This window comes from Brassica napus, chromosome A9 (genome assembly GCF_020379485.1).
Source record: "Brassica napus cultivar Da-Ae chromosome A9, Da-Ae, whole genome shotgun sequence".
Taxonomy (NCBI): Eukaryota; Viridiplantae; Streptophyta; class Magnoliopsida; order Brassicales; family Brassicaceae; genus Brassica; species Brassica napus.
The window spans coordinates 36,466,541-36,488,447 of record NC_063442.1 but is presented as its reverse complement, the minus strand read 5'-3'; the positions used below and the strand labels follow the sequence as shown (position 1 = coordinate 36,488,447).

Sequence of the window (21,907 nt, the reverse complement as noted above, 5' to 3'; positions counted from 1 at the left end):
CTACTACCGTTTTGAACAACTAGTCCAGTCGTCCCACAAGTGACTTGCATAAGCAGAGGGCACATCGAACTAATAGGCCGACTAATTGACTTAAGCAGATGATTTTTCTTTTGCTTTAAGCCCAATAAGGTGGCCCATTATTGAATAAGATATTTAGCAAACCGAGGAAGCTGATCGACATCTACGCGATTCACATAGCGTCTGAAACCACTCGCTAACGTAACAGCACACGTGTCCCTCTAATAAAGCGAGTAGTCTTCCCGCGCTAAAGTGATGTAGCGAACGAAAGCGTAAAAGTCACCAAGGATAATACTGACAGATAAGCCTCTGTAGACTTTGAATTATATCCGTCGATCCAAAGCTGAGCCATCTCATTACCGTCGGATCTTCGGATAACCCGGATCCGTATTTGAATAGTGTGTACCCGCACGAAAGCGAAACTCGAATTGCTACAAATATGAGTTTCAGGATATAAAGCTTTTGTTACTTACAAAAGATTGTTTCTTCTTCTTCTTCGCTTCTATTTTTCGAATTCTTATTTTCTGATTTTAATTTTTTGTGAAAAATGGAGATTTCTGAGAGGGTGAAAGCTCGATTAGCCGTTCTCACTGCGCACATAGCGGTATCCGATCCCGTCGGATCGAGCCAGGTGTTACCGGCGGGGGAGATCGAGCGATGGTGCACATCGAGCGCTGGATCCCTAAAAGGAAGCTTGACGATCGTGGATGAGCGTACGGGGAAGAAGTATCAGGTCCCAGTCTCGGAGGATGGTACCGTTAGATCCGTTGATCTCAAGAAGGTATTGTAATCTCTGAAGCGAATTGTAAAAAAAAATCGAAAATCTGAAATTTGACGATGCGTGTTTGGTGGTGGCAGATAACGACGGGGAAGGATGACAAGGGGCTTAAGTTATATGATCCTGGTTACTTGAACACGGCTCCTGTTCGATCTTCGATCTCTTACATTGACGGAGATGAAGGGATCCTGCGTTACCGTGGGTACCCTATTGAAGAGTTGGCTGAGAGTAGTACTTTCATTGAGGTTTCTTATCTCCTTAGTAAGTCCTCTTTCATCGTTATCTTGTAGAAAGTTATCATCTTTCGGGGAATTGAAATGGATAGAAAGTTATCACCATCATCTGATAGATTGCTGCAAGTTGAGCAAATGTTTGATCATAGTCTTGCTATTGAGATGGAGATGAAGTTTCATCTGATAGAAAGTTATCATCTTTTGTTGGATTGAAATGGCAGATTTAAGTTTTATTGGATAGAAAGTTATCACCTTTTGTGGGTTGGTCTTGAAAATTTTAGTGTCCCTTAGTGTTCTAGTTTGTGGATTTGAATTAATAAACTTTTTTTTTGTTTTCTGTGGCAGTGTATGGGAATCTACCTTCTCAGAGTCAGCTAGCTGATTGGGAGTTTACAATTTCTCAGCATTCAGCTGTGCCGCAAGGAGTATTGGTATATTTTTCTACTCCTTTCCTCATATGTATTTTCCCAACCTTGTGTTCAAGATTTTGAAACGATTCTTTCCACTAGTATAAGTTGTTCGTCTTTCCTGCAAACCATGCTTATCTATCTGGCCCATGTAGGATGACTGGATCTCTTTCACCTTAACCATTTAGCCACATGAGACTATTATTTGAAGTAATATTTGTATGGTTGTAAAGGGTCTTCTATTCTGTTTGGAACTATTTAGTATTTGGATATTTGATGAGTATTGGCACTAGTTAAATAATAGTGTGATTTGGACCTGAGATTATTTCTGATTTTTTTCCCAGGAAATCATACAGTCCATGCCTCATGATGCACACCCAATGGGTGTTCTCGTGAGTGCAATGAGTGCACTTTCCATCTTCCATCCTGATGCCAATCCTGCTCTCAGTGTGCGTTCTATAATCATGCTTTCTTTGTGTACTGTTTAAGTGTCTTTTTCTGGAAAATTCCATGCCCATTCACCGGACTCCATTTGTTATTGTTCTTGATTTTAACCTGATTCTGAGTGGGTGCAGGGCCAAGATATTTACAAGTCGAAACAAGTTCGTGATAAACAGATTGTTCGTATTCTTGGAAAGGTATTTTTGTGTCTGTTGATTCGCTACCTTATTGTTTAACCAACTTTCATTATAAAAAAAGTTTTGTACATGTATATCATGTTATATAACGTGTTTGCAGGCTCCAACTATTGCAGCGGCTGCTTATTTGAGGATGGCAGGCAGGCCTCCTGTTCTCCCTTCTGGCAACCTTTCTTATGCAGAGAATTTCCTCTATATGCTGGATTCAATGTACGCTACCATCTATCGTCCCTATTCATTTTAGCTAGACACTTGACTTTGTAGAGGGTAGTTATAAGTTTGCGCACTGGTTTTAGTAAGTTTGCATCCGTTTCTAGCTTCGAATGTGTCTGTAACAGGATATATTCTTTCATCTTCCATCGATTACAGGGGCAATAGGTCTTACAAGCCTAATCCTCGTCTGGCTCGAGTGCTTGACATCCTCTTCATACTGCATGCCGAACATGAAATGAATTGCTCCACTGCTGCTGCTCGTCATCTTGCCTCTAGGTACTTGCCACTGCTTATCGATTCATTAAGTAAGTCTGCTCTGAGGTGTGTGTTAAATCAGTTTTGTGTGTTCTGCAGTGGTGTTGATGTGTACACCGCTGTTGCTGGAGCTGTTGGAGCTCTATATGGTCCACTTCATGGTGGTGCCAACGAGGCTGTCCTTAAGATGTTAGCTGAGATTGGGAGTGTTGAAAATATTCCAGAGTTCATAGAAGGCGTGAAGAACAGGTAAATTCATACTTAGAAAAACTAAAGCACCAATCGTGCCTAATGTTAAATTCCCTTTTTCATATTTTTCAGAAAGAGGAAGATGTCAGGTTTTGGACATCGTGTTTACAAAAACTACGACCCGAGAGCAAAAGTCATCAAGAAACTGGCGGATGAAGTGTTCTCCATTGTTGGAAGGGATCCTCTTATCGAGGTACTTTAGATCCTTATGCTCTAATTTATTTTTGTATTTTATAACGGATGTGGTTTGAGAAAGTTTTGATGTATGATATCTTCAGGTAGCAGTTGCTCTAGAGAAGGCAGCACTCTCTGATGAATATTTTGTGAAGAGAAAGCTTTACCCAAATGTTGATTTTTACTCTGGATTAATCTATAGGTAAGACATTGCTGACTCGTCTTGAACAAAAAAAAATCATTTGATATAAGCTAATATAACCATTATGTTGAATCTCGTGTGTTTGGTAATTGAATTTGGCAACAAAAACAGGGCAATGGGATTCCCACCAGAGTTCTTCACAGTCCTATTTGCAGTCCCGCGTATGGCTGGATACTTGTCACACTGGCGTGAGTCTTTAGATGATCCTGACACTAAGATCATGAGACCCCAACAGGTAAGTACATCATACATACATTCTTTGATAGATCAATGACTTAGAAAAGGGTTTTGGCTGATGGGTTATACATGATGCATACACTCTGATAGATCAATGACATGTTTCTTTTTTGGCTCTCATCATGGGTAAATTGTATTCGTGTAGGCCTACACTGGGGTATGGCTAAGGCATTACGAGCCGGTGAGACAAAGAACGTTGTCAAGTGATTCAGACAAGATGGGACAAGTTTCCATTTCGAATGCATCAAGAAGGCGTTTATCTGGATCTGCACTTTAAGTCTCAAACTCTACTACATACGAATAAAAGACAGAAGACACCTCTGGGTAAACAAGAGGGTCTTCCCAACATTCTTTGTTGTTCTCTCTCTCTTACAAACTCAATAATCCAATTCATAGTCTACTGCATTATTTGTCTGTTATTCTGTATTTGATGATTTTAAACATATTTTCATACTTCCATCTAATAATAATGCCTTTACAGTGAAAGACATACGTGTTCATGAATTTTTCAAACACCCATTACATTCAACAACAGCTTCTACAGCTTGCCTTGGTTTTGTTCTTCCTCCTACTCCCAATCTGTCTAAACCCTGTTGACTTAACTGAGCCATCTGTGCTTGGCTTGGATCCTAATCCATTCTCTTCTTCCGTTATATTGCTCTCTTTGGACTCATACAGGTTGCTTCCTCTTCCTCCCATTCCCTGCCACTTCTTCGTTACTTGTTACTGAACCATTTGTATCATCATCCTTCTCTATGATCTCTTCTCCTCCTTTGGTTTCATCTTTCACCGCCTTCTCTGGTCTCCCTCTTAAGCTGGAATCTTTTCTTCCTCAATGTCAGTAAGAGTTATTCTAAGAAATAAAATCTTGTTTTTTCATCAGTCAAGCATGTGGATGTCCTATATGCAGCTGAAGCCTTGAATATTACTGATCTGGTTGAACAAGAGTGGATCATGGACACAGGTTGTTCAGAGGTAGTGATTAGTCTGCTAGTTTCTTTGATCTTAGTCGGTGTTAGTTATTCCTTTTTTTCGACAGATAGCTAGTCTGTTTGGTTCTGTTCTCGAAGAACGCCAGTCTCTCGACTCTCAGGAACGCCTCTTACTAGGGGATTCTGTGAAGGGTACAACCTTTCTTCCTTGGCCTGCTTGCTTTAGGAGAATTCTCTACACTAAACAGATAACAAGGTTCTCCTAATTAGCCAGATTATGTCGGAGAGAGGTGCTAAAGGACCTAACTTGATCCTAGGTAGAGTATTTAAAAAGAAACTATATCTTATACAATTTTACTCGGACTCATCTATATCTTACACAACTACAGCTTTACCCAAATGTTGATTTCTACTCGGGACTCATCTATAGGTAAAGACATTGTTGACTCTTCTTGGAAAAAAAAACCTTGGTGTAAGCTGTGACCATTAAGTTCTGTACCTTAATCTCATGTGTTAGGTAATCGAATTGGTTGACAAAAATACAGGGCAATGGATTCCCACCTGGAAGGGATCCTCTGTTCGAGGTACTTTAGATTCTTGTGCTCACATGCTTGATGGTTTGTTGAATTAATGATGAAAGTGGTATATGATGCATGATGTTATTAACCAGGTAGCAGTTGCTCTAGAGAAGGCCGCACTCTCCGATGATTATTTTGTTACGACTTAAGAGAAGGCTTTACCCAAATCATGTTGATTTCTAATGTGGATTAGTCTATAGGTAAGACATGGATGAGCCATCTGACAGATTCTTGATAATGAGTTGTTGTAACCATTACCTGAAAATTAAAATGGACAAAAACACAGGGCAATGGGAGTCCCACCTCAATTCACCGCGTTCGTGCCTATGGCTGGTTACTTGGCACATTGGCGTGAGTCGTTAGATGATCCTGACAATAAGATCATGAGACCCCAACAGGTAAAATAATACACTCTTTAATAGATCGATCAATGACTTTAAAAAGGTTATTTGGTTCATGGGTAATATACAAATTACAGATGCACTCTTTGATAGATCAGTGACTTAAAAAGAGGGTTATACCTTTTTGGCTCATGAGTAATAAATGCATTATGCATAGATACATGCGTATTTTTTATAGTTCAAAGATGTTTCTTTTGCTCATGGCTCATTGTATGGTGTAGCTGCACAGGTTTATACTGGAGTGTGCCTAAGGCATTATGAGCCAATGAAAGAAAGAAGAATTTTTTACTCTCAGAGACACTTTACCACTTTGGAATTTCATTCCAAGACACTTTTAACATGTGACATACTTTTAAGCAAGTGAAAGTCATATATACCCTCTTCCCATAAAAAACGTGAACAAACCAAACCATCATATTGGTTCTATCGATACTGGTTTAATTTCTGTACCAAACCCATTTTTATCAATTCTCTACCCTAATTTCAAATCTAAAATTCACAGCCTCTCCCGAAGTTCCTCTTGCGGTGATTTTCAAAAACCCTAGATCTCCTTTCACAAATCGTTCTTCACACCCGCTCTTTCGCTGAATTTGAGTTCACCTTTAGAACACGCCGCATATCGCAGACTTCCGAATCACACCGTCGCTGTCATCATTTTGTTCTTCGAGTTCAAGACATGCAAGGTTTGTCTTGTTGTGGTCAGATTGGCTTTAGTATCGAGTTTCAAAACGCATCTGGGACATGAGATTATGCAGAGCTTTCCACGGTGGGTAAGCGTTTCGATATGGCCAGATTCGGTAAAAAAACGGGTTTTAAAATGTTTTTCAGATTTAGTGCTTAAAATCAAATGTAACTGAATAGATCAATCAATTTAACTCAAAACAATATGAAAAACGTGATATTTTGATGTATTGTGACAATATTCTATGGTCGTCCATGAAAGTATTGCAGGCGAAGTAAACACAATTTGGAAGAAGAAGATAACTATAGTTACGATTTTGCCATTATTATAGAAACAAAAAAAACAGCAAAAAAAAAACAAATCATTTGAACATTGGGCATGTACAGGTCTTCAAATATGCTGTTCAACTCCACAAACATGTCCTCCAGAGTCCTCCCGTTCATGCCTTTGTCGAAGGCATCAATGTACACACATCCCTTGTCCACAACTCTTCTATCCCCAATTCTCCCTGTCCACACACCTATACGAACCAACTTACACTTCCACATACTCACCATCCATAACTCATTCTTTCAAATTGCACCGTCCACAACACATTCTTTCAAATTGCACCATCCACTACACATTGTCCATGATACCGTGTCCACTTAATTTAGTTTTAAATTTTATAAAAACTAATATATGAATGAGTTCAAATTGCAACGTCCACAACACATTGTCCACAATACCGTGTCCACATAATTCAATTTTAAATTTTACAAAAATTAAAATATCAAAATAAATATATACATATGGATCTCAAAACATAGAAGAAATTTTTTTATAATTTACTGTATATATTATATATCAAATTTAGTTACTATAATACGAGATAATAAAAAATAGAATCTGTTGAGGAAACTAAAAACTTTTGACAAAGATACAAAACTGATGTCGTATGCTCAGTTCCTGCATACCGACATTTAATTTCAGCCTTCGGATTGTGAGCATCCATGCGCCATCCAACGGTGAACAATAAATCATTTCTATTAATAAACATAAAACATTAATGCATTATAGGAAACAAGGACCAAACCAAACCGGTTTCCTATATTAGAATACTAAACTGCCGAAGCTCTCAATAAGGGCACTGTTGTCCAACCACGTACTACAAGACAAGGAAAAGTGTCTCAAATGTTGAATGTGCCTCTGAGTGTAAGACAAACTCAGAATGTGGTCCATACACTATACATAGATGCACATACACTTTGACAGATCAATGAGTTAAGATTTGACACATTGCATGGAGTACGTTAGCTCCCAACCAAGTCATTTGCTTCAGATTTTCTTGAGTGAGTTTATGTTTTATTCCCTAGAGTGGATATACATAAATAATAACATAGATTCTACATATCTATGTAGATACAACAAACCAATCGCTCGTTCAACAAACTTTTAAAAATTGCGGTGACCGTGACGACATACTTTTAATAAATTGCGCCTCCAGCCCTAAAGGAATATCTTACTCGTGTTGATATAAAAGTAAAACATTTGAATTACTTCTAGAGATTGTATTTTACACATTGCTTGGGAGAAAGTTAACCGCAAAGCTAGACCCTTACGAAATTGACTGAATATTATATTCCTAGAGTGGAATATGTAATGCAGATTCTATGTATCCAAGCGATACAACAATATACAAATCTCTCACGCAATATCATATGACATACTATTTTTGTACTCAACCATTTGGAAACATACACCACAAAACTTTCATAGATTTTCACCCCTGAAATTATTGATATAGTATTTCTTAAGATATAATGTTATAATTTCCCTAAGTTCTCTTATCACATTGTGTTTTCAGTAAATATTTCCATATTTACATGAAGTAAACAATCGCGATAAGTAAAAATGGCGGTAACTCAACGGTAACAGATTTTAAAATAACTAAAGACCAGGAGAGTAGACTGCATTAGATTCACGCTAACCTAGTGGCACGGCAACACATGTTCCAATAAGACACAAGTGCGAGTATAAAAAGGTTATAATATTAACCGAAATGAGATTTAATGATTCACTTGGTTTCTTCTTGGCTTCCTTTCTTTTGATTTTGAACACTGATTTTCTAGGTGAAAATGGAGAGGGTAAACGCTAGATTAGCCGTTCTCTCTGCGCACTTGGAGATGTCTGATCCCATGCCGGCGGCGATAAAGCCATGGTGCACATCAAGTGCTGGTGCACCGCATGGATCCCTAATGGGAAACTTGACGATCGTTGATGAGCGTACGGGGAAGAAGTATCAGGTCCCAGTCTCTGAGGATGGTACCGTTAAATCCATTGATCTCAAGAAGGTATATTTAACGAGTTTGTAATACGACAAGCGTGCAGTTGATCTAAGTTAGCTTAAAGATGTATTTACGTGTTTGATCTGCAGATAACGACGGGGAAAGATGACAAGGGACTTAAATTATACGATCCAGGTTACTTTAACACGGCTCCTGTTCGATCTTCCATTTCTTACATCGACGGAGATGAAGGCATCCTACGTTATCGTGGATACCCAATTGAAGAGTTGGCTGAGAATTGTACTTTTCTTGAGGTTGCTTACCTCCTCAGTAAGTCTTCTTCCATCATCATCATGTCATGCAGCTTCTTGCATGTAGTTTATTTCCTTTTGAGACAGCAAACGTTTGTTTATAATATTGTTATTCAAACGGAGATGAAGTTTTTATCATCTTTTGTGAGTTTTTAATGTTCTCTACTTTATAGGTTACTACTACCTTGTTTTTTTTCTCTCTTTCAGTTTATGGGAACCTGCCTTCACAACGCCAGCTAGCTGATTTGGAGTTTGAGGTTTCTCAGCATTCAGCTGTTCCACAAGGGCTTCTAGTGAGTTTCATACTAGCTTCCCCTCAAAAAATCTAAAACCATTTCTTTTCAAGTATTAAGCATGGTCAGTTTTGGGATAGCCGAATAAATCATTCACTTTTGACCCCACATTTTAAGAAACTGTTATGTACATAAATCCATGACCCGTAAACTATTAAAAATTTAAAATTAAAATTAGCCAAAAAATGTTGATGACCCCTAAATCATAGATGTAGCCTTGAGTATAAGTTGGTTTGTCTTGATTGTAAACCATGATAAGGTCCATCAAGATTACTGAATTATGTCTATCTTACCATTGTTAATATGATCACGTGTATATGATTATAATGGTTACTGACCATTTTACTCTGTAACACTTAATATAGAGAAGCTGACATCTATTGTATTCTATTTGGAAACGTGGAGGCATGTGTATATATATCTGATTAATATGGTATAATAACCTTACGTAGTAATAGATTCTTGATGACGATTTTAATAGATTGTTTATGAATGTTTCCCCAGGATATTATCCAGTCCATGCCTCAAGATGCACATCCATCGGGTGCTTTTGTCAGTGCAGCTGCAATGAGTGCACTTTCCCTCTTTTATCCTGATGCAAATCCTTCTCATATGGCAAGTTTCATAAACCTGTTTTTTTAAACGTGTACTCTACGCTAACTCGCTTTGCTCCATTTTTCTGTGCCCTTGATGTGCAGGGCCAATATATTTACAAGTCAAAACAAGTTCGTGATAAACAGATTTTTCGTATTCTTGGACAGGTGTTGTTGTTTACTATTGATTTTGTGCCTTAAATGCATGTTTTTTTCTTTTTGAAACACCATAAATGCATGTATATGTGTATGTTAAAATTAATATAATGTGTCATATAGGCACCTACGATTGCAGCAAATGCTTTTCTGAGGACGTCAGGCAAGCCTCCTGTTCTTCCTTCGAACAACTTTTCTTATGCAGAGAACGTACTCTATATGCTGGATTCAATGTACGTTACTCTCTGTCACCCCACTGTAAAATTTATGCTTTAGTCAGTTTAGTTTCTAGCTTAAAACATGTCCGTAACGGGATATATATTCCTCTCATCTTCCATTGATTCCAGGGGAAATAAGTCTTACAAACCTAATCCCCGGCTAGCTCGAGTGTTGGACATCATCTTCATACTGCATGCTGAACATGAAATGAACTGCTCTACTGCTGCTGCCCGGCATCTTGCTTCGAGGTACTGATTATATAACTCTGGTTAGAGTTTTTTTATTATTAAGTCTGCTACAAAAAAACTGTGTTTTTGAATAGTGGTGTTGATGTGTACGCTGCTATTTCCGGAGCTGTTGGAGCCCTTTATGGTCCACTTCATGGTGGTGCAACTGATGCTGTGTCTAAGATGTTATCAGAGATTGGAACTGTTGAAAACATTCCAGACTTCATCCAATGCGTGAAGAACAAGTAACCTAATACACTAAAACTAAAAGTATCTTGATTACGATGAGACATTTATTACATTGGTGTTAACTTCTTTCTCCCAGGAAGAGGAGGTTGTCAGGTTTTGGACACCGTGTTTATAAAACCTACGACCCTCGAGCAAAAGTGGTTAGAAAACTGGCGTATGAAGTGTTCTCCATTGTTGGAAAGGATCCTCTGATTGAGGTACTTTAGATCCTCTCTTGCTTGATGGTTAGTTGAATGTGGTTTAAAAGATTTGATGTTTGATGTTAACCAGGTAGCAGCTGCTCTAGAGAAGGCGGCACTCTCTGATGAATATTTTGTTAAGAGGAAGCTTTACCCAAATGTTGATTTCTACTCTGGATTAGTCTATAGGTTTGAGTCATCTAACATATTATTGCTAATGAGTTGTTGTAACCATTAAGATCTTCGCATGACACTTTTGTGATGGTAATTGAAATGGACAAAAACACAGGGCAATGGGAATCCCACCACAATTCATTGCAGTCCCACGTATGGCTGGATACTTGGCACACTGGCTTGAGTCGTTAGATGATCCTGACACTAAGATCATGAGACCCCAACAGGTTAAAAAGAATACACTCTTTGATAGATCAATGACTTTAAGGGTTATTTGGCTCATGGGTAATACATTATACATACTTATAGATGGACTTTTTGATTGGTCAATGACTAAAATGGTTCTCTTTGTGGCTCATGAGTAATACATTCCATTATGCATAGATACAAACACTTCTTTGTTTGATCAAAACATTTTATTAGGCTCATCGCTCATTATGTGGCTGCACAGGTCTATACTGGAGTGTGGCTAAGGCATTACGCTCCAGTGAAGTGATTTGGATTCTGATCAGATTGTTCCTTGAAATGGGAAATAGACCAGACAAAGAACTTTCATATATGTTGTATTATGTATTTGTACATGTTCTGTAATACATAAAACAGATTATGATGCCGTGAATATATTTATATATTTTGCAAAATGAAATAAAAATATATTAACATATTATAAGTGAAATATATAAGTTGTGAATGTAATAAAAAAATTTATTGTACTATAGAAAGTCCCAATAATATGATGTTTAACAACAACATTCCTGTATCATGAAAGTTGAAAAAAAAAAAATATAATTCTTGTTAATGTATTTAGTTTTTTATAAACTAAAAAATGTAAACAACACATTGAATTGGAGAAAGTGAACCCCGAATTATATGTAAGAAAAAAATTGAATATTATGTTTCTAGAGTGAATTACATAATGTTGGTTCTAATCCATAATTTTTTTTTAATCATGGGAGAAAATATAAAATGCTTACCTAAACGTGGAATAAGAAGATGGGACCCACAACGGGTCCAGATTCAGACACGAAAGCAGGCCCCACCCAATAAGCGATGAGCTGTATATTTATTTTGTCTTGTTATCGCAAAAATAAGCCCTTCATGTTTACAGTTAATTACACAACAGCCCCTTTCTTTCCTCCATGATCGACGACAAGGTCGAATACGATCGCTATTTCTCAATCTCTCTCTCTCTCTCTCTCCGTCTTCATTCAATCTATCTCAGTGATTTACTTGCAAGAGAAGTCGCCTCTTAATCTCTCTCGAGAGAGGCTCAGGTACATCATCGTGAATCTTATACTCTTCCTCATTGATCAATCTGTTACGATTCGTGTGGTTCGGATTAGAAAAGTTATCTCCTTTCGTAGTTTTTGATTCAATCTGATTCGGATCTCTGTATGTGATCATTCACCAGACTTTTCTAGATTTAAAGATTTTATCTTTATTTCCAATGATTCAAGTATTGCTTCAATTGTTGTCGTTTTCTTGTCCTAATCTAGACAAGTCTTTGTGTTACTGTCGGAAAAAATAATAATCCAATCTCCTTTCATTTGCACTAGTTTGTTTCACCATGGCCGGCCAAAACGCGCGTTTGAATGTGGTCCCCACTGTTACAATGCTGGGCGTGATGAAAGCTCGTCTCGTTGGAGCCACAAGAGGCCACGCGCTCCTCAAGAAGAAGAGCGACGCTCTAACCGTTCAGTTCAGAGCCCTTCTCAAGAAAATCGTTACAGCCAAAGAATCAATGGGAGACATGATGAAGACTTCCTCTTTCGCTCTCACCGAAGTCAAGTACGTCGCCGGCGAAAACGTCAAGCACGTCGTCCTCGAGAACGTCAAAGAAGCAACGCTCAAAGTCCGGTCAAGACAAGAGAACATCGCCGGCGTGAAGCTTCCCAAGTTCGATCATTTCTCCGAAGGCGAGACCAAGAACGACTTAACCGGTTTAGCTAGAGGTGGACAACAGGTCCAAGCTTGCCGTGTGGCTTACGTGAAAGCTATTGAGGTTCTGGTCGAGCTTGCTTCTCTCCAGACTTCGTTCTTGACGCTTGATGAAGCGATCAAGACGACTAATCGGAGGGTTAATGCTTTGGAGAATGTGGTGAAACCGAAGATTGAGAATACGATCAGTTACATCAAGGGAGAGCTTGATGAGCTCGAGAGGGAAGATTTCTTTAGGCTGAAGAAGATTCAGGGGTACAAGAGGAGGGAAGTTGAGAGACAAGCGGCTAACGCTAAGGCCTTTGCTGAGGAGATGGTTCTTGAAGGGATCTCTATGCAGAGAGGGATTTCGATAAACGCTGCTAGGGACTTGCTTGCTGGTGGTGCAGAGAAGGATGCAGACATTATCTTCTGAGGTGTGTGTGTGGGGGCTCTCTATTTATCTTTTTGTGATTGCTTTGTTTATTAATCTCTTCATCAGAGTTTATGTTTCTTCAAAATAAAATGGATTTGATGTATAGATGAAAGATTGTGTCATCTTGAGTTGTGCTTTGCTATGATTTTTCTGAAGATATTTGTGATTGTTACTCTTATATGCTTACCTTTAAAAAAAAAAAAGCCTTGATGATAGACATTGATGTTGACAAGTAGTGCCTTGTTCCTGGTTTGGCATTGGCCTGCGGGTTCGGTTAATTTGGGTTTTCCGGGTCTGTAAGTTTGGACTTCGGTTAGTTTGATTTAAAATAATTCTACAGAAAATTTTGAAATTCAGTTAAATTTAGGTTTTAGAAGATGAAATCGTTCGGACAGGAACAATTTTGTATGACACGATTTCATCTTCTAAATACATCAACACTGCTTAATGTTCGTCTCTTCTACCCTAACATTCTAAATAGCATCAAAAGGCCTTTTTGGTGATGATAACAATATCAAAACTGAGATTATAAGGATATCATCATCATTAGTTACTAACAATATATATACTATAAGAAAAGGCCATAATAGTGCCTCTTTAGCACTCTCAGAATGAACAGGAACAACTTTACCAACTCTCAACGGAAAAACACTGAGGTGATACTGAAACCCATCAAAGTAAAGCTTCTCCATGACAACTGAATCGACGAGCCAGCTTCCACAACTATAATCTGCGACCTGAAGATGGGCTGATCCGCAACACGAGATCTCCAAAGGAAATCACGAGGTTGCATAAGCCAATGTCTTGACTCTTGACACACAGAGAAGCACAAACAAGACACATGCTTATATACGAATGTGGATGATAGCATTCCTTATTCTTCAAGCTAGTTGCTTTAACTAATGTTACCGATACGCCTGGCAAGATTATATAGAAAATGTGCTAAAAGAAGATCCTCTTTATTTTATAGGAGAATTAAATCGGATGTATCCAAAAAATTTCTTCAAGTTATGCAATTTTCTCCAAGAGAAGACAAGTTTAACTGATACAGGATATATCAGCTTTGAAGAAATGATTGCATCTTTTCTCCTAGTAGTTGGCCAAAATTCGAGGTATTGCTATACAAGATGTACTTTTAAGAGATCCAAGTTTGCTATAAATAAAAAATTTCACAAAGTTTTACGAGCTTTAAACCAAATTTCACCAAGTTTTATGGCTATGGCCGGATCTGGAACACCTCAAAAGATTAAAGAAAGTACAAAATTTTATCCTTATTTTAAGACATCATGTTTATTATTTTTTACCATGATTTAATTATTATTTTCTGTAGAGCATAACTGTTCTTCTATGTTCAGGATTGTGTCGGAGCTATCGATGGTACACATATATTTGCAATGGTACAAAAAAAAGTGCAGCTCCTTTCCGCAACAGAAAAGGTGATATATCGCGAAATGTGTTGGCTGCATGTAATTTTGATCTTGAATTCATATACGTGCTGTGGATGGAAAAGTTCAGCTCATGATTCAAAAATATTAAACGATGCTTTAACAAGGAACACTAATCGACTACCAGTTCCAGAAGGTACATATATATAAATATATATTTTAAATCGTACATATGTTTCTATATAATTAAACTATTTTATTGTGTAATATCAGGAAAATTTTATCTAGTTGATTGTGGTTTTGTAAATTGCCAAAACTTTAGAGCTCTATACTGAGGTGTTCGATACCATCTACAAGAGTTTTCTGGGCAATATTCTACTCCTCAGAATGATAAAGAGTTGTTTAATCATTTTCATGCTTCCTTGAGGAATGTTATCGAAATTTTTTTTGGCATATTCAAATCTCGATTTCTAATTTTTAAATCTGCACTTTGTTTTCCTTACAAGACAAAAAAGGAGATCGTACTTGCGTGTGTTGGGTTACATAATTTTTTCGTAAGTTCTGTAGAACAGATAATTTTCTTTAAAAAAAAGACTCTGATGATGTAGAAGATCTTGAAGAAGTTAATAACAATGATGAAGAAATTTTTGTAACTCAGGATCAGCAAAGAGAACATACCAATCAAGTGAGAGTCACAATAGCAACAAATATGTGGAGTGATTTTATGTTATAAAAATCACCTATGATATAAGAAATGAAAAACATGTGTTTTAGTTTTTATATTTTTTATTTTACTACTAAGCTGAATTTATTGCAAATCCATTTGAATAAATAATCCACCTATTTTGATTTTGAATTATGTATCACTGATTCTGAATTTATTTGTTTGATTTTAAAAATCAATAGATTTATTAAATCCAAAGAGGATTTATAAATCCATTAAAATACTAGAACCAATAACTCCCACTAAAGCTCTAAAGGGATGTTTAATGGAATTCAATTAATTAATGAATTCAATGGAATTTAAATTTAAAGTAAAATACTTTGCTATTGGATTGAGTATTTGTTAGATGAAATTTGAAATAAACTAAAATCATCTGTTATTCAGTTTCCATTTGATTTTATCAGTATTCACTCTTCTTGAATTTTAATAGATTTTTGTATCTAAAATAAGAGTAAAACAAATACAAGACTTTTGCCTAATATTTTGAAGAAATTCAATTGTATAAATATTTGGAGCACGAGAGATCTATTTCACATTCTCAGATTTTGATAGGGAAAGTGAGATTTTGACTGAAGAGAGAAAGAACACACTAATAAAAGTGTGCAAAAACTCCTAGGAGTTAGAATCCATGTCCAAATAATAGTTATTGCCAAAATGGAGAAGTCTAAACTGATGGTGTTTTGTATTATGTTAACAAGTGATTTGATTTATTAAAGCTATGCAAAAACAAATTTAATTTTTAGAAGAATCTGAAAATTGGAGAAAGCAGCAATAGGTTGAAGATGATTCAAAACAACTTCTACTACATTTGCAAATTCCACTTCTTAACAGCCCAATAAATTAAACTAATTTAAAAATTATTTTTAAGCAAAAAAACTACTTTCTTATTTTTTTGTGTTTATTTATCTTTTCTACTGTCTTCAGCATGATAAGCGTAACCTGAAAAAAAGTAGGAGGAGGAGTCTAAAGGGTGTTTGGTAAAGAATTTCTATGTATTATGTCTAATTTGTATTTTCTATCTTGCATCATTCTTTAGTATTATCATAGCTGCTTTTCTACACTACATTATAGACTGGTTTTTTCGTTATTTTTTGTGAATGCTTAGTAATTAGAGAAAAAGTTATGTTCGCTTTTTTTTTGAAAAAACGTTGTTTTTAATCTGTTAGACCAAATGAGCCAAAACAGTACATTTTGAATAATTGTCGGGCATGGCCTAAAACATAACTAAAGAAAATACACTCAAGAGTGGTTACAAAACAGGTAAATGATTAACATGAAAAAAGTTATTTCATACATATCAATTTACTATTGGAAAGATAAATTTTGGTTGAAAAGAACAAAGACAAACAAGTGTGATTACCAGGTTGTTATTGTTGTGGATGATTCACTAGCATGTCGGTATAAGCTGTAAATTATGCAAAACAATTAGGTGAACACTTTATTCAAGTACTTGCTGTAAATATTTTAGTCATATGATTAATAAAATAATTAAATCTATATTTACAGTTTAGTATTTGAAAGACTTAAAACTGCTTTGATTTCTGTATTTTTTTTTTTTAACTTCAACTTTCATTACTTATATTGAGCTTACATGATCCATATGCAAGAAAGCATGTAAAAATTGGGGTACATAATAATGGAATTGAAAAACAACTTCATCTTCAACACGTTTTGCTAGTATATCCGCTGCTCCATTTGCTTTCCTACTAACCCAATTGAAAGTAATGCTTTGGAACTTCCTTGCCCACCATCTTATCTCACGTAACCAATTGTAGTGGTTGAAGTGTAGCTTTTTGTTATTTAGAATGTCAATGGCCTTTTGACAATCACTTTCCATAATTACTTGCTTATAACCGAGACTCCAACAATGTTGTATGGCCATCAGAATCGCTTGTAATTCACTTTCAAGTGCATCTTGAACTCGTTTGCCTCTTGCTTGGACCGAACCTTTATAAACTCCATTGTCATCCCTAAGAATCCAACCTGCAGTAGCATCATCCAACTGTTGTCTGAAAGAGCCATCAGTGTTACATTTAATCCATCCTAGAGGGGGTCGTTTCCATCTCTTATTTTCTTCAGTCGTAGTATCTCCTCCTCTCCTATGATGATATAGTGTATTCAAAAGATCACTCTGTTTCCATTCATTAGCATCTTCTTTCGCATGTCTTAACACAGCCCTCCACGGTATATCTTTTTGTTGGAAAACGAGGATGTTTCGACTCTTCCAAAGCCTCCATAAAATCCAAAGAGGCAAGTCTTGAAAATGAGTAAGTCTTGTGGAGAATGAGTATTGCAAGCATGCTGCTATCTTCTCTTCAAGCGTCGCCGTGGGGTTATTGATAATCAAGTTAGAGAGCCCTGAAGTCCTCCAAATACTCGCAGCATACGGACAGCCAAAGAAAATATGTTCCTCTGTTTCTTCTACATTGCAACAGCGTCGACATAAGCTATTCTGAGTGATATGCCTTCTTCTAAGGTTGTTACCGGTCGCTAAACAACCAGATAGCATCCTCCACAAGAAATGTTTTAGCTTCGTAGGAGCGTTTGTTTTCCAAATCTTGTGTTTCAATTCTGCCGTTCCACGAGTTGGTTGTGGGGGATCAATATTTGGCAAGTGTGTTCCCAACCAATACCCAGACTTCACTGTGTATAAACCGTCTTCATTATAGTGCCAGCCCAGCAGATCTTGTGTTGCCACAGGACTAATTCTAATGGAAAGAATTCGATCCACATCTTCATCAACCACCATCTCGCGTAACTTCTGTTCATTCCATCTTCCTTGATTAGCATCTAAGTATTCTTTCTGTATTTTATAATAGGAAAACGGTCATAAAAAGCCTCAACTCTCACATTTATGTCATTCAAATTGATAAAAATTTGAAAATATATTATTTTGGTTCAGAATTTTGGTTAAGATCAGTATAGTTTGGTTAAAAAGTTTTTAGTTAACCGATTACCAAACCGAACACCAAATGTTTTTTAGTTGCGAATCAAACCAAACAGTTCGGCAAATTCGGTTCGGTTTGGAGGTCTATTTTGGCATTCTCTAGTTGAATACATGGTTTAAGTTCATTGTGATATAGACATTAATACATGCATGGTCAAAGCGTCGACTTTTCTTGTATCGATTCTTCTACACCACATCCAACTTTTAAGAATTAGGTCATGATGTGTTGCATGATACTTGTTCAGGAGATAAGACATGGTCTGTCACACACTAGACATATTCGTTGCTTAACATATTAGCTTTTACGGAATCAAATATTAAGTGGTGAAAGAATAACTCAAAGCAAGAAAAAAGAATATAAACTTACATTACCATACAAAAAGCTTGTCCATATCCCTTATCTGTAATAAGCAAGGCCATTCTTTCGGCTATGGACAACTCCAGAAATGGTTATTCTCATGATCCAAATCAATCTAATAGATATGACTCCGATACAAGATCATCGGGTTGGCGAAGAAGGCCTGCTTTCTCTGTACAAAACCCTTGGTCCAGGACTGGTTCGGTCAGTAGCTTTATCTTTTCATCATATACATGTTAATGTTTTAGCCTCTTGATGTTTTGGTGTTCTCTTTCAGATAGTTAATAGGCGATTTCTCGATGATCCTCCTTCGGCTTACCCATCAACTGTGTACTTACTCGTCAATTCATTATCATCTGAACCTATTCTGCTTTTGATTTTGTTTCCAAGTCTTTGCATACTCTTCAAGAATTTGAAAACCGTTGTTCTTGACAGAGATTCAGTACCACCATTACCTCCTACTCCGCATCATGTTCCCATCCGAACCAGCAACAACGTGCGGAGGCAGCACCTAGAGGCACTAAGGCAAGCCGTACACAACCGACGTGATAGTAGACCCGAGAGCAACTCAAGATCAGCAGCAGCATCACAAGCCAAAGAAAAGGAAGATATTCTGAAATATCTAACAAAAGAGACATACAACCCTGTCCCAAAAAGTCAGCTTCTCAGAAACCTGAGCTTATACTACAAAAACAAGAACTCAGGCCTCGAAAGCTCAAGAAACCCTCAAGGTTACTCCGGAGGAGACGAGAAGAGATGCTCAGTGTGTTTAGAAGACTTCGAGCCCAAGGAAACAGTGATGCTCACTCCATGCAAACATATGTTTCATGAGGAATGTATAGTTCCGTGGTTAAAGAGCAAAGGACAGTGTCCTGTCTGTAGGTTCGTCATTATCACGCCATCAAGACGAGAATCTTCTCCAAGTATTAGCCCTGATATCGCCGGAGACATGACAGTGAACGATCTTTTCACATTACAGCTAATCTCTATGGTACAAGCAATGGAGGAAACTTTCCTCTTTGGTTATCATCATCGCCATTAGAATCATAACGTTGACATCTCTATCTTTGTTGTACCTTTAACTAACTCAAATAAATAATACTCCATCTTTTAGTAAGAACAGACTTTAAAACTTAATAATAATAATTATGTATATAATTATATTATTTTACACTAATAATAATTCAACTGATTTAATTAATTTATACTATTATATAACTAATAAAAATATATACTAAACTTAAAAAAAAATAGTTAAAAAAACATTAATTAGAGAGATTATTAATTTATTACTTGGAGATTTGTAATGAATCATATGAATCCACCATTGATACACCTTTACAGTGGAAAATAAAAAGTTTCCTTTTTTGGATTTTTGGCTACACACACAACTCATCTAGAACTATCACAGAAAGGAATGGCACCAAAATGTTGCTCCTCCGTAGCCACAGTCCCACGGCGGAACACGGAGGCGCAATCAGGCAAGTCACCAAGATCACCGAACAGTGACTCATCTTCCTCTTCTCCTACTGAAAAGCCTCTCTCTAGTGTTACGTCGAGGAAACTCCCACCGTAAGAACCAGAGGATGATGAGATGGACGCATCGTAGAACCACCCGAACTCCGGAAGTTCGCTGTAGCAGCCACCTAAGAGCAGCGAAGAGTCCACGTGGCTGAGGTCTAGTCCTGCAGGCTCCTCTGCGACCATGGTTGCTTCTTCCTCTTCCTCCTCTTCTTCTTCCATGTTTTCCTCTTTCTTGGCGGTTTTGAGAACGACGGCGGTGGTGCGGTGGTGGTGGGATTTGTTGTTAGCGGCGGAGGGGAAAGGGTGGTTGTGGTCGCAAGCGTAAGTTATCATGAGCTTTGAGGGGTCCACACGACTTCTCTCCACCTGCTTCCTTGCCGGACATCCTTTTGAACTGCTGCATCTGTAATAACCCCTGAGAGATCCACCAAACACAAAAAGTGATTAACTTTAACTTTTCCAGCAAAATTAAATTAAAAAAAATTACTTTTTTATAATGATTATTAATACATTAAACTCACCCGAAAACATTATAAGAAAAATATTATATTTGCGCACGTGAATCACGCACATATATGTAAAATGCCTTTTCCTTTTTGTGCGCATTACCCTTTGTGATTAGAATCAAGATCTACAGCTACTTTAATATTTCATCTTCTCCAATGTTATTTATTACCAAGTAAAGCAAATCTCTTAAGATAATTCAATTTAATTAATGACTCATCTAATTGCTTCATAAGACAATAAATTACAAGAATAAAGGAACTGGCGCGTGAATCAACGGGAACATCAGACGCGTATGTTTTTTGTAATAAACTCAACGAGGTGCGTATGTTAGCCCAACCACCGTGTAGACTAACATACGCTGAAAATCAGCCGCCACGCCACTGACAAAAAAAGAGAGGAGAAAACGGTAAAGATTACCTAGGATAAGGCGAGCCTTTGATCGGTTTTTGACCGTACTTTCTCCAGGCCCATGAATCGGACGGTGGATATACCTCTCCTCTACTCTTAGATCCTTCCACGTCAGCAATCGGAACCGAGACAACTCTCTTCTCCATGTTCCTCCTACTACACACAATCGTCACATTTTCAGACCATTGTTTTGAACATAATTTATAATAATTCGTACGAAAATATGAAAAAAAAATCACAAAAACCTTTTCTTTGGAGTTGGTTTTGAGATCTTGGAGTCTTCACAAGAAGAAGGAGAGTCCGGAACGACGTCGTTGTATGTCTCATCTTCTTCGTCGGATTCTTGAATTCCTCTACGGTGCATGATTGATCTCGACCGTTTGAGACAGAGAACCGACGATGTTTTTCTGTTGGGAGGGGTGATTAAGAAGGTGATTAGTGAGAGGGTTTTAATCAATCTGATGTGATTATTATTCTCGACTTGTTTTTTTGGGACGTGCAGGCAAATATCAAAGGGATTATATTTTTATTATATTTGCTGGTATTTTTATTCGAATAAAATATTACTAGTTGTTAGAAAGGTTCTCTCGTGGTATATTATTTTATTATGCCTATGAGGTTTGCTAATCAAATTATTTGTTTAATTAGCTGGACATTTTGATTAAGTCCATGCATACATATGCAAATTTGTTTTATAATTAATCCGCGTCTGATCTATATAGACTGTTATCTTTTATTTTTTGCTGTCCATGTAATAAAATGATAAGTATAATGTAATCAAACCATCATTATTGACTTAATGAAATTTACAATTTAGCACAAAAAAAATGATAAGTTTAATACATGTACACACACATATACTCGTTTTTGTAATATCTGAAATGAAGTTAGCCACAAGTCTACAACCAATCTAACTCCAATAAATTAAAACAAAGGAACTCCATCAAAGATTCAAAGATGTGATAAACTTTTTAATGCGGTTAATGTCGTTATGAATCAGATTAAGCTGAAACTATCAATTCTTACGTGAGATGTT

The 21,907-nt window shown here is 37.0% G+C and overlaps 5 protein-coding genes across 7 annotated transcripts; 4 read left to right on the top strand and 1 right to left on the bottom strand.

Annotated features, from left to right (window-relative positions):
• The first annotated feature begins 453 nt into the window (after positions 1-453).
• Positions 454-3,890, top strand: LOC106396466 (citrate synthase 2, peroxisomal). Its single transcript, XM_013836863.3, has 12 exons — positions 454-799; positions 877-1,057; positions 1,375-1,460; positions 1,781-1,885; positions 2,012-2,074; positions 2,175-2,284; positions 2,444-2,563; positions 2,642-2,791; positions 2,864-2,984; positions 3,070-3,167; positions 3,279-3,402; positions 3,550-3,890. The coding sequence occupies exons 1-12, from the start codon at positions 566-568 to the stop codon at positions 3,679-3,681; spliced, it is 1,524 nt and encodes a 507-aa protein (XP_013692317.2). The 5' UTR covers positions 454-565; the 3' UTR covers positions 3,682-3,890.
• A 4,103-nt stretch (positions 3,891-7,993) lies between these two features.
• On the top strand, positions 7,994-11,329 carry LOC106396467 (citrate synthase 2, peroxisomal). Its single transcript, XM_013836864.3, has 12 exons — positions 7,994-8,330; positions 8,414-8,594; positions 8,783-8,868; positions 9,373-9,483; positions 9,567-9,629; positions 9,741-9,850; positions 9,965-10,084; positions 10,159-10,308; positions 10,389-10,509; positions 10,583-10,680; positions 10,781-10,892; positions 11,117-11,329. Exons 1-12 carry the CDS (start codon positions 8,115-8,117, stop codon positions 11,159-11,161), a joined length of 1,413 nt encoding a protein of 470 aa, XP_013692318.2. The 5' UTR covers positions 7,994-8,114; the 3' UTR covers positions 11,162-11,329.
• A 418-nt stretch (positions 11,330-11,747) lies between these two features.
• Positions 11,748-13,233, top strand: LOC106396577 (V-type proton ATPase subunit D-like). The gene is made up of 2 exons (XM_013837006.3): positions 11,748-11,939; positions 12,222-13,233. The coding sequence occupies exon 2, from the start codon at positions 12,233-12,235 to the stop codon at positions 13,016-13,018; it is 786 nt and encodes a 261-aa protein (XP_013692460.1). The 5' UTR covers positions 11,748-11,939; positions 12,222-12,232; the 3' UTR covers positions 13,019-13,233.
• A 5,163-nt stretch (positions 13,234-18,396) lies between these two features.
• Positions 18,397-19,549, top strand: LOC106394402 (putative RING-H2 finger protein ATL71). 2 transcript variants are annotated; one of them, XM_013834973.3, is made up of 3 exons: positions 18,397-18,636; positions 18,710-18,762; positions 18,868-19,549. In XM_013834973.3, exons 1-3 carry the CDS (start codon positions 18,505-18,507, stop codon positions 19,472-19,474), a joined length of 792 nt encoding a protein of 263 aa, XP_013690427.2. In that variant the 5' UTR covers positions 18,397-18,504; the 3' UTR covers positions 19,475-19,549. The 2 variants fall into 2 exon arrangements, with proteins under 2 accessions (XP_013690427.2, XP_013690428.2); XM_013834974.3 differs by lacking the exon at positions 18,710-18,762 and having other exon boundaries at positions 18,521-18,636.
• A 152-nt stretch (positions 19,550-19,701) lies between these two features.
• On the bottom strand, positions 19,702-21,393 carry LOC106392208 (probable WRKY transcription factor 69). 2 transcript variants are annotated; one of them, XM_013833006.3, is made up of 3 exons: positions 21,117-21,393; positions 20,881-21,024; positions 19,702-20,371 (listed from the first exon to the last, which is right to left on the bottom strand). In XM_013833006.3, the coding sequence occupies exons 1-3, from the start codon at positions 21,233-21,235 to the stop codon at positions 19,825-19,827; spliced, it is 810 nt and encodes a 269-aa protein (XP_013688460.2). In that variant the 5' UTR covers positions 21,236-21,393; the 3' UTR covers positions 19,702-19,824. The 2 variants fall into 2 exon arrangements, with proteins under 2 accessions (XP_013688460.2, XP_013688459.2); XM_013833005.3 differs by having other exon boundaries at positions 20,881-21,027; positions 21,117-21,390.
• Between the last annotated feature and the right edge of the window lie 514 nt (positions 21,394-21,907).